Source organism: Cebus imitator, unplaced genomic scaffold, assembly GCF_001604975.1.
Source record: "Cebus imitator isolate Cc_AM_T3 unplaced genomic scaffold, Cebus_imitator-1.0 Scaffold45, whole genome shotgun sequence".
NCBI classification, from domain to species: Eukaryota; Metazoa; Chordata; class Mammalia; order Primates; family Cebidae; genus Cebus; species Cebus imitator.
The window spans coordinates 8,163,504-8,176,437 of record NW_016107360.1 but is presented as its reverse complement, the minus strand read 5'-3'; the positions used below and the strand labels follow the sequence as shown (position 1 = coordinate 8,176,437).

General features: G+C 36.3%; 1 protein-coding gene and 1 pseudogene across 1 annotated transcript in view; one reads left to right on the top strand and one right to left on the bottom strand.

The window, feature by feature from the left end:
- Positions 1–12,934, bottom strand: part of STK31 (serine/threonine kinase 31) — a 137,182-nt gene that overhangs the window by 14,015 nt on the left and 110,233 nt on the right. The window contains exon 23 of the mRNA XM_037737969.1: positions 5,199–5,267. Coding sequence (XP_037593897.1) covers positions 5,199–5,267 — 69 coding nt within the window. The remainder of the gene's footprint in view (positions 1–5,198; positions 5,268–12,934) is intronic.
- Positions 8,676–9,251, top strand: LOC108303099 (annotated as a pseudogene).

The following is a 12,934-nucleotide window of genomic DNA, read 5'->3' as shown; positions in this document are numbered from 1 at the left end:
GATGTAGGTGATGGGGAGGAAGGCAGCAAATCACACTGCCACGTGTGTACCTATGCAACAATCTTGCATGTTCTTCACATGTACCCCAAAACCTAAAATGCAATAAAATAAATAAATGGGGGAAAAAAAAAGAAGATTTAAAGATAAATGTTATCTTCACCCGGCACAAACAAATATTACAAAATCCAAATGAGAAAAAATAACACATGCTTCTCAAAACCACAAAAGTAGATCAGGAACAAAAGTCTTATTATGTTCTTCAACAAAAATGACTCTCAGCTGGGCATGGTGGCTCATGTCTGTAATCTCAGCACTTTGGGGAGCCAAGGCAAGCCACCTAAGGTCAGGAGTTTGAGACCAGCCTAACCAACATGGAGAAACCCCATCTCTACTAAAAATACAAAAAATTAGCAGAGTGTTCCCTAAGTTAACTTATAAATTTTACATTATTCCAATAAAAATATAATTAATTTTTCCTTGAGACTAAACAACTTAAAGATGTTTTAGAACAATGACAGCCAAAAATAGCCATGAAAGCTGATTTGAAAAATAGCAATGAGGGCCAGGTGCAGTGGCTCACACCTGTAATCCTAGAACTTTGGGGGGCTGAGGCAGGCAGACCATTTGAAGTCAGGAGTTTGCGACTGGCCTGACCAAAATGGAAAAACACCATCTCTACTAAAAATACAAAAATTAGCCACGTGTGGTGGCATGTGCCTGTAGTCCCAGCTACTCAGGAGGCTAAGGCACGAGACTCACATGAACCTGCTGGGCAGAGGATGCAGTGAGCCAAGATCACACCGCCACACTCTGCCCTGAGACTTTGAACTTTATTTCAAAAAAAAAAAAAGGGAGTGAGGCAAGATCTAGCCCTGTAAGTATTAAAAAGATATTTTAAAGCCTTTTTAATTACATAAGTACGGTACTGGGATATGAATAAACAAACTAATGGAATAGAAAAACTAAAAATATACCCCTGTACAAATAAAATTTTCTGCCTGAACACACTGATCAATCTTACTGTGACAATGAAATACCAAATGATCCCCCCATATGACACAATATGTGCAAAGTATCACACATAAAATAAACTTCTTATAAAAACTGAATGTAAATATAATTAGCCTCTGTATCTACCAGTTTACTTGGGGAAAAAAGAAGTATGAAATAACACCATAAGGATGTAATCAGCCAATTCCAAAATATGGGATAGAAAATAGTTTTTTTCCACACAATACATGGCAGGCAGAAAAAGAGTTGTGGGGGAACTTTACAGATCAAGAGAGATTAAAAGATATATTAAGGCAATACATGTAGATCTTATTGACATATTAATTTGAAAAAAGAAACTATTTAAAAATACATATAAAGACAATTACACTTCCTATTAAAATGTGTTAATTTTATAAGGTGTGATAACTGCATAACAATGTATGTTATAAACTAAACCTAAAGCAACAGAAGGACAGAAATATAAAGATTAGAAAGTATGAAACTAGACAACAGAAAAACAACAGAGAAAAATCAATAAAACCAAAAGCTGCATCTTTTAAAAAAAATCAACAAAATAGACAAAACTTATTTAGATTAACTAAGAAAAAAAGAGAGAAGACTGCAACTACTAATCTACCCATCTGACAAAGGGCTAATAACCAGAATCTACAAAGAATTTAAACAAATTTACAAGGAAAAAAACAAACAACCCCATCAAAAAGTGAGCGAAGGATATGAAAAGAAACTTTTCAAAAAAAAGACATTTATGCAGCCAACAAACATATGATAAAAAGCTCATCATCACTGGTCATTAGAGAAATACAAATCAAAACCACATTGAGATACCACCTCACACCAGTTAGAATGGCAATCATTAAAAAATCAGGAGACAACAGATGCTGGAGAGGATGTGGAAAACTTTTACACTGTTGGTGGGAGAGTACATTAGTTCAAACCTTGTGTTAGACAGTGTGGCAATTCCTCAAGGATCTAGAACTAGAAATACCATCTGACCCAGCAATCTCATTACTGGGTATATACCCAAAGGATTATAAAACATTACATTATAAAGATGCATGCACATGTATATTTACTGCAGCACTGCTTAAAACACCAAAGACTTGGAACCAACACAAATGCCCATCAATAATAGACTGGATAAAGAAAATGTGGCACACATACATCATGGAATACTATGCAGCCATAAAAAAGAATGAGTTCATGTCCTTTGCGCAGACGTGGATGAAGCTGGAAACCATCATTCTCAGCAAACTGACAAAAGAACAGAAAACCAAACACCACATGTTCTCACTCATAAGCGGGTGCTGAACAATGAGAACACATGGACACAGGGAGGGGAACATCACACACTGGGACCTGTTGCGGGGTGGGGGACTAGAAGATGGATAGCAGGGGGTGGTGGGATTAGGGAAGGATAACATTATGAGAAATATCTAATGTAGATGATGGGGAGATGGACGCAGCAAACCACCATGGCACATGTATAAACTATGCGACAAACCTGCATGATTTGCACCTGTTCCCCAGAACTTATAGTATAATTTTAAAAAGAAAAAAAAAAATAGAATCTGAAATGAACAATGTGATGTTACTACTGAACTTAGAAAAAGAATTATAAAGAAAATATGTACAACTGTATGCCAAAAAGCTAGATAACTTAAACAAAATGGACCAACTCTTAGACATACACAAACTACCAAAATTGGCATTACTGTACTTAAGTACAGTAATGACTGAAGGCCATCTGTTGGGGATACTACTGGAGGGATTCTGAAGGATGTGAATGTTATCTTCTAATAATTCTCCTGAATTACATGGTTCCATGAATTTATATTCTTCTCCATTTGTGGTATGGTATCTGTAATGGGCTGACTACAGAGCCTTGACTTGTTTCATAGCTATGTGTGATCACAAAATGTAGATAAAGATCACCCCATTCACAGCACTAATAACTGACTCAGATCACAGAAGCAAATACTATACAAACCAAGGATTCTTACAATTTGTACTTGCTTATTACTCAATTTGTAAATCTTGATTATTTACTTGTTCACATTTCTAAATTATTAATTTCATTTTCAATGCCACAATCCTTGAATCCATGAGTAGCCACCCACACTAAACAGGGAATCTTAAATTCACTTTCATTATACGTATACCTAGCAGCATGCCTAGCAAGGCACGATTACTTGCAGATTACTAGCACAGTTTTTTCTTTTCTTGAGATGAAGTCTCGCTCCGTCACCCAGGCTGGAATGCAGTGGCACTATCTCAGCTCACTGCAACCTCCACCTCCCAGATTCAAGTGATTATCCTGCCTCAACATCCCAAGAGCTGAGTCTACAGGCACCCACCACCACACCTGGCTAACTTTTTTTGTATTTTTAGTAGAGACAGGGTTTCACCATGTTGGCCAGGCTGGTCTCGAACTCCTGAAGTCAATTGATCTGCCCACCCCAGCCTCCTAAAGTGCTGGGATTACAGGAATGAGCCACCACGCCCAGCCAGATTACATCTTAAGAGTAGGCAGACTTCGAAGATTGCCCCAGGACCCCAACCTTCTGTTATTCATAACTTTACATAATTCTTTCCTCTTGGACCTAGAGAATTGCTTCTAACAGAGAGAATACTACTAAAAACTAAGGGATGTCACTTTTATGATTTCATTATGAAAAGCCGTGACTTCTGTCTTAGTGAACAGAATCTAATTACTGCCTTCTTTTTTAAACATTTCAATGAAACACACTGCCATGATTGAAACAGGGCAAAGGACTGAGGGCAACCTCTGGCCAACAACTAGAGAAGAACTGAGAGTCTCATTCTAATAAACTGAAAGAAACATAATCCTATGAACAAATATGTGAGGTTGTAGGCATATCCTTCTCCAATCAAGCTTTAAGATGACTATAGCCCAGCCAACATCTTAAATGCAACCTTAAATTCACTGAAGCAGAAATCCCAAATAAGCTGTATCCAGATTTCTGACTCACAAAACTGTAACATAAGTTTTAAGTTTAAGCTAAATTTCAGGATAACTTGGTACAAGGTAATTTTTCTATCAAACCTGAAAGCAAGGGTTCTGTATGTACACTTTTGGTGCAGGTGTAACCTCTATTTTTTCTATCTAATAGCAAAAAATTTTTACCATAGCCTTTTCAAAAATGTAAACCACAATCAACATTCTTTGCTATCCTCTTCCACAGAGATAATCGGGATGTATAACACAAAGTTTCATAATCTCACAAAAGTTGTCTGAAATGCTTTTTACTACTTACCCAAGAAGTATGGCAAAACTCCTTATTATCATTTCTAAGGTATCTTTTTTTAAATGATTTCATGGGACATTAGAAGGTATTAAACAATATTTCTGTGGTCAGATAAGTTAGGGAACTATTGAGTTTAACAAAATTATATGTATTCTTTCATTGTAATCCTAACTCAGAATAGCATAAGGACTTCCACAGCCTGATCATTATACTCTTATAGACTCATTTACTGTCATATTTATCCTCTTTAGATCTAGTCATAGTGACTTCCCCCTTTCTTTGCAGAACTAAAAATCAGCTTCCCCCAAAGTACTTTTTTAGGGGCTTCATTTTTCTGAAATCTTTATGGGTATACTTATGAAGTACATGAGATATTTTAAAACAAGCATATAATGTATAATAATGAAATCAGGGTAAATGGAGCATCCCCATAGTACTTGCTAATTACTCAACCTGGAGATCTTAATTACTTGTTCACATTTCTAAATTATTGATTTCATTCTCAATGCCACAATCCTTGTACCTTAGTTCAATTCCTGTCACAAAAATAGCTTACTCAAAGTATGTTGGCTGAATACATACGTGAATGACAACGATATAGTTAGGTACTTATAAAAAAAACTAAACTATAATAAAACATTATTTTACTATAGTATTATCTTGGAACATATATAAAACAATATTCTTCCCTAGTTATTCGATTATTTATATAATATGTGTGACTAACATACAACCCAGCAGATTAACAGTGGTGTAGTAATTAAGTGGTGTAAGCAGGGCACCTGAATTTTTTTCAATACTTTATTGCAAACGTTAACTTGGATTCTTAGAAAAACTGGAAAACATTTTCAGTCAGATGTCTAAGTTTATATTACTGCATATATTTCCAAACCAGTAAATGTCAAAAAGGTCACATACCAAATGCAACTGATCCACTTTCGGGATTCCATCTTTATTTATCTCAAACTCCTTATTTTGAACAGAAAGCTGTGAAAGAAAGTAAGAATGAATAAATGTTCAATGTATTAATATACTGATCTATAGAAAAGTCAACTCTGGAACTTTAGATCCTGGTGACTAGAGAAGAGCTCACTTAAAGAAAGCACACTAACTCTCTTACAGGATAAAAGCACTTTCATTCCAACTACTTGTTCATAAGCAACCAAATGGTTCCTGGGGCTCCTAAAGTATAATCAGAGGTGATGTGCACACTATAAACACTTTAATACTTCCCGACCTTAAAAGAAAACATGTTTAAACTTGGTAGCCTATATCATGTTGGCCTCACCAATACTCAAAAATTAGGTACAAAGAAAATAAATCAGGCAAATTTCCTTTTACCATAATATCTAAACTTTATTCAAGCAATGTAAGCTAAACTTTAAAAATTTCAGAGATAAGGGGGATGCAAAAAATAAACTAATTAAATTTAATTTTAAAACATGGAGAATTTCTTATATACACAAAGGTATTCTGAGTCCCATGTATTCATCACCCAGCCCTAACAACCATCAAAGACCACTCTTGCCCTATGAACAAACCCATATTTATCATATTTGAGGCAAATACTATGCATTTCATAATTTCACCTATAAATATCTTAGTACATATCTCTAAGAGACAGTCTTTTATTTTTATACAATCACATCATTATAAGAAAAATAACTTTTATAACAAATACCGAGTTTTCAAAATTTGAGTCATCTCATATCAAATGACTTTTTTAGTTTATTTAGATCCAGATCCAAATAAGTTCCACTCATTGCAATTAAAAAGTGAGGAGAAGGGCTTTTGATCTCTTCCTGTTTCTCTCCATTAACTACAATTATAAAACCTAAAAATATCGTAAAATATAATCAAAGGAAAACACAGAAAGGTTTAAAAAAGGAAGAAAAACTAGTTGGAAGACCCCATGACTAGAGGAACAACATAACAACAGGGTATCTTATATCCCTCCCATTCAAAAAAAAAAAAAAAAAGTGATCCAGATCTGACATTTCCCAACTCCTAAGCTTGCAACAGAAAGAAGCCCAGGTAGATTCATTCCTCTCTTGAATTTAATAGGATTTCCATCAACACCACCAGGTGAGACGAGGAAAAACAGCAAGAAGGTTCAACCAGAAACCTCACTGTCAATAAGCAGCCAAAAGCATTCACCATTCTCAGCAAAAACACTACTTTTCCCCCGAGGCAACACAAGGCCATAGGCACCAACTAAGAGAAACCACACCATGAACAGCTGGTGCAGTAAATACGCTCTGACCCACGGAAATTGGGGAATCCCGCTATAACAAGGGCTTCTGGAGGTATTCTAGATCTGCCATAGAAAAGGAGAGAGCCTGCCACAGCAAGTACCCAGCTCAAGAAGCTTCATCCTGTATACCTGAGTCTCCATTCCCATACTCAGAAGCACCAGGCAGCTCTTAGAAGCACCAGGCAGTTCCTTTCATTCTCTCAAGCACCATCAGCAGGGACCACTGGAGGCCCAGCAGCATGCAACAAGAAGATCAAAATATGACCAAAAAGCTTCTGAAAATTTGATTGCCATTAAAACCACAGTTCAAAAAGTAATCCAGGATCTCTTTTTAAACCTAACCAACGTGATTGCCTACTAAAATAAGATTTTCAGTAGGACCCAGAATCTACTAAAATAGTATCCAAAACATCCAAGATAAAATTAAAAATCACTTGTCATATAAATTACCAGGAAATGCAATCAACACCAAGACGAATCACATAATTATCTGAGAACTTTAAAGCAATGGTCATAAAACGCTTCAACAAGCAATGTGAAATTGCTTCAACAAGCAATTTCTCTAAAGTAAATTAAAAGAAATCTCAGAAAAAAGTTATTAATAAGAATCACATGAAAATTATGGAACTAAAAAGAACAATAACCAAAATCTTAAAAGCTGAATGGAATAAATTGAACAGTTCAGAGGTGACAGAAGACAAAAAAAGTGGCTTCAGAACAGATCAACACAATTTACTCAGCCTGGTCAGAGAGAAAACAGACTGAAAACAAAAATGAACAGATAGCCTCAAGGAACTGTGAGACAAATAGAAGATACAACTTTTGGAGTCCCAGAAGAAAAGGAAAAAGATAATGGGGCTAAAGGAGTATTTTAAAATAGTTGCTATATATGAGTGAGTAAAGACACCATGGTGTGTATATGTATGTTGAGTACACATACACACACACATATGTATACACACATGTATACAACAGACTAGTATTCAGCCATAAAAAAATAAAACCATGCCTTTTGCAGCAACATGGATGGAATTGGAGGCCATTATCTGAAATGAAACAACTCAAAATCAGAAAGCCAAATACTGCATTTTCTCACTTACAAGTAGGAGCTAAACAAAATGTACACATGGACACAGAATATCAAAAAGTCACTGGAGATATGAAAAGGTGGGAGAGCAGGGAAGGGGTGGCGTATAAGAAACTACTTAATGGGTACAATGTACACCGTTCAGGTGATAGTTACACTAAAAGCCCAGGTTTCACCATTAAACAATATGCCCATGTAACAAAACTGCACTTGTTCTCCCTAAATCTACAGAAATTAAAAAATAAAAAATAAGTTTAAAAAATGGCTGAAAAGTTCCCAGATTTTGAAAAAGATTAAAGAAGATGTGCAAACCCCAAATCGAAAAAAATTAAAAAAGAAAAAAGAAGCTTGGGGAAAAAAAAAGACAAAAAATCTTGAAAGCAACCAGAGAGAAATAAAACATTACCTATAAAGAAATACTACTTTGTATGATACAAGTTTATGATATGAAATTACGGAGACCAGAAGGAAGCAGTACATCTTTCAACTTTTAAAAGAATTCTCACCACCACAAATTCTTTGAGCCACTGCACCGCGCCAACACAATCTTAAAGAGTAGCTAAAGGAAGTACTTCAAACAAAAAGAACATGATTTTTTAAAAGGAGTCTTGTAGCATCAAGAAGGAATAACAATGGGAAAAACAGAAATATGACTAATACCACAGACTAACCACCTCATCATGAGTTTTCTAATCATATATGATGATTCAAACCAAAATTACACCACCATCTGATATTCAAGACAATGATATTTAAAAGTGGGGAGAATAAAGAAACCTCAACGGAAGTTAAGTTTCTATACTTCACTCAAAGTGGTGAAATGCTGACATCAGTAGAATATAATAAGCCACATATGTATATTGTAATACCCAAACCAACCACTAGGAAAGCTATAAAAGGCAATGCACTCAAATACACAATATACTTTTCTGGGCGCTTCCTGCTCCCTGAAGTGCCTTTCCCACTGCACCATACTTGCTCCAAGCTCCAGGATTCTGCTATAAGCTAGCACTGCTAGCGTTTTCCTCCAGTCACCATCATGATTATCTCTGACAATTACAAGATCTGAGACATTGCAAACAGGCTGTGCCTCAAAGGGGAGAGGAAGATGGTCAGCAGGACAGAGAATAATATTGATGACTTGGTCACTGGCAGAAATGCCTCTACTGTACCCAAGGATGAAGGTACTGAAAGCACAGTAATCACTGGTATTGATGTTGTCATGAACTATCACTTGCAGCAAGCTAACTTCACAAAAGAAGCCTACAAGGTATATATGAAACATTACATTAAATCAATCAAAGGCAAACTTGAAGAATGAAGACCAAGGGGAGTAAAACCTTTTACGGCGGAAGGTGCAGAACAAATCAAGCACATACTGGCTAATTTCAAAAACTACTAGTGCTTTACTGGTGAAAACATGAATCCAGATGGCATGGTTGCTCTACTAACCTACTGTAAAAATGGTGTGACCCTATATGTGATTTTCTTTAAGGATGATTTAGAAATGGAAAAAAAATTAACAAATCTGGCAACTGCTTTGGATCTATTACCTGTCATCATAAATGGCAGCTGTGTATCATTTATACAACACCAGGCCTTTAGACAAAGGGGAATAACATCATGTTGAGTTTTTCATTATTTTTGACCATGTTTATCTGGAGTAGAGGTGTTCTTTTTTTTAAATAAAAAAAAAAAGATGTCATGTAGACTGTCTGAAAATAAAATGCATTTAAACTAAAAAAAAAAAAAAGACCACCCTATATATGTATCAAGCTGGACTCTTAAATTTTTTTCAAGTAACTGACAGGAAGGGAAAAAAGAAAAGGAAACAAGAAACAGAGGAAACAAAACCAATAATAAAATGGTAGACTTATGCCCTAAAATATCAATAATTACCCTAAATGTAAATTGTCTAAAAACCCCAATTAAAAGGCAGAGATTAGCATGAAAAAATAAAAAACACAATGTAACCATATGTTATTTACAAGAAACTTACTCCAAATTCAACCATGTAGGTATCTTTGAAGTAAAAGGATGGTAGAAGACACACTGCACAAACATTTACGTTGAAACACAAGAATAGCTGTATTCTTTGTAGACAAAGTAGACATTAGAGCAAAGAAAATTAGTACAGAATAAGAGGGATATTATATAATAATAAAAGTATCAATCTACTAAGAGGACATAACAATCCTAAATATGTATATATTATACAAGATGACCTTAAAACACAAAATAGAGTTGAAAGGAGAAATACGCAACTCTGCAATTACAGCCAGGGACTTCAACTCTCAGTAACTGAAAAAACAGTATTCATATGTTTTTTAACAACAGGAACACATTCTCATAAATGTATCAAGAGGCAATTTCACCTTGTGTGAACATCATAAGAAATGTACTTTTACAAACCTAGATAGTATATCCTATGACACACCTAGGCTATATAGTGTAACCTACTGCTCTAAGGTTCCAAACCCATATTGTATGTTATAGTACTGAATAACTTGCACTGGAGAAGGAGCACTTTAATTCTCTGAAATAGGAGGCAAATAGAAGACTGGGTAAAAAGATAACTACAGCTGTCCCTTGAACAATGTAGATTTGAACTGTGTTAGCCCACTTACATGCAGATTTTTTTTCAACCAAACGTGGATGGAAAAATACACTATTAATGAGACATAAAACCTGCATATATGGAGGGTCCACTTTTCATATAAGCAGGTTCCACAAAACTGACCGTGGGACTTTGTGCAGACTTTGGCACATGTAGGGGTCCTGAAACCAATTCCCTATGTACACTGAGGGATGACTGTAATTTGTAAATAGAAGTGCTCAAATTTGATGAAAAGCAAATGTCATGATCTCAGGTTTTTCAGTAAAATAAGAAATAAGATCATCTGAGAAGAATGAGGATAGGATTTAAGTGGAGACTTGAGGAAAAGGTTTAAAATAATTGTTGAGGAGAATGTGAGAATAAGCTGGTTGTGAGCAAGTCAAAGGACGGAAAGAAAGCACCAAGGGCCCAATTAAAATAATGCAGCGCAACAGCATTCAGCTCCCAAAGTATAAGCGCATGCAAAGGGTTCCATCCAAGATGGAGCAATCACATTTCACATCAATCCTTCCTCTTAAAAAAAACAAACAACTCTAGATATAATACAACTAAAAATGGACTACTTTAAAAGGTGGGAAGAAGAAGGTGAAGTAGCTAGGACCTTGCAACTTGAGAAACAATACAATGGTGAGTTCCGTGGGCTTTCTTTTTATCCCCCTAAATCTCTGCTGGGGTCCTAGAGAAGTCTGCCACCCAGAAATGCCAACAAACACATACCAAAAAAAGGTTCCAAGAAAAGCCTGCTTCCTCTAGCCACAAGAGTGGGAATAGGGTGGACTAGCAGAATAGAAAACTGTAATAGGTAATATCCCCTACTCGAGTCACAAAACAGGAAAATCTGCCTCCTACCTCACCCATAGTATTAGTAGTGCTGAGTGAGGAGCTGGACTTTCAGCCCCACCCAGCAGCAGCAAGTCATGAGAGGTCATCCCTTTGCTTCCTCCACTAGCATGGTATCCATGAAGCCAAAGAGGGAGCTGAACTTCGACTTCCACCCATTAACAGAGGCAGAAAACAGCAGTGAGAAACAGCACTAGCCGGCACTCTACAGTCAGTGGGGTACTGTCAGTAGGACACAGAACGGCTTAATTCAACTCTCACCCAGCAGCAAAAAAAAAGGTGAAACAAAGAAGTGTGAGGTAGTACTAGCAGCATTCTGTTTTCCACTGCCCACTCCCCATGGTGTTGGCAGGACCCACTGGGAAGTAAAACTTCCACTCTCGCCAAATAGCAACAAGGCGCTAAAAGGTGAAATAAGGTGGTAGTGGAACAGTAATAGGTAACGCTTTGTTCCTCCTGGTCTCCCAGCGACAACAGGACTCAATGAAGAAATTAATTTACATTTCCATCTGTCAGCAGCAAAGAGACATAAGGCAGTATAACTGGGCATTCCACTTTTGCTGGGTTGATGTCAGCAGGGTCCAGTGGGGAGCTAAATATCTAACCCCATCTGGAACTGCATAATATACCTAAACAGGGTGGTTTCCTTAAAAAAAAAAAAAGGATTCAAAGTCTCACAACATAATAACCCAAATGTTCAGGGTACAATAAAAAATCACTTTATACCAAGAACCAGAATAATCTCAACTTGACTGAGAAAAAGATAACCAACGAACACCAAAATAAACCAGAAGTTGTGATTATCTGAGAAAGATCTTAAAACAGCCATCATAAAAATGCTGCATAGAGCAACTACAAACACACTTAAATTTTTAAAATAGAAACCAAAGAAACAGAAAACAGAAGATATAAAGAAGAATCAACTGGAAATTTTGTAACAAAAAAACAGTAACCAAAAATTTTAAAACACATTAAGTACACCAAATGGCAAAATAAAGATGACAGGAAAGCACTGATGAATTTGAAGATGAAAAACAATAGAAATTATCCAATTTGAACCACTACCACTACAAAAAAAAAAAAAAGAAAGAAAGGAAAAAAAAATCTGATGAAGAGAGCCCCAAGAACCTGTGAGACAATATCAAAGGAGAAAATCTGTATCATCAGAGTCCTAGAAAAAGAGAAGAAAGGGTGTGGGGCTAAAAATTCACTTGAATAAGTAATTGCTGAATTTCCCACATTTGGTGAAAAACATAAACCCACAGGCTAACGAAGCTGAGAAAACCCCAAATACCATAAACTTAAAGAAACACATGCCACTACATACCATAATCAAACTTAAAACTAAAGAAAAGAAAATTCTTGGAAGCAGTTACAGAAGTTTAAACATTATCTATGAAGGAAATTACTCAAATGACCATGAATTTCTCATCAGAAACACCATGGAGGCCTACAGAAAGCAGCACATACTTTCCAAATGCTAAAAGAACTACCAATCCAGAATTCTATTCCCAGTGAAAATATCCTTTAGAAATGAAAGTGAAATCAAGATGCTCTCAGATAAAGGAAACTAAAAATTTGTCACCAGTAAACTTACCTTAAAAGAATGGCCAAAAGAAGTTATAAGGATAAAAATGAAAGCCGGGCACGGTGGCTCAAGCCTGTAATCCCAGCATTTTGGGAGGCCGAGGCGGGTGGATCACGAGGTCAAGAGATCAAGACCATCCTGGTCAACATGGTGAAACCCCGTCTCTACTGAAACTACAAAAAAAAAATTAGCTGGGCATGGTGGCGCGTGCCTGTAATCCCAGCTACTCAGGAGGCTGAGGCAGGAGAATTGCTTGAACCCAGGAGGC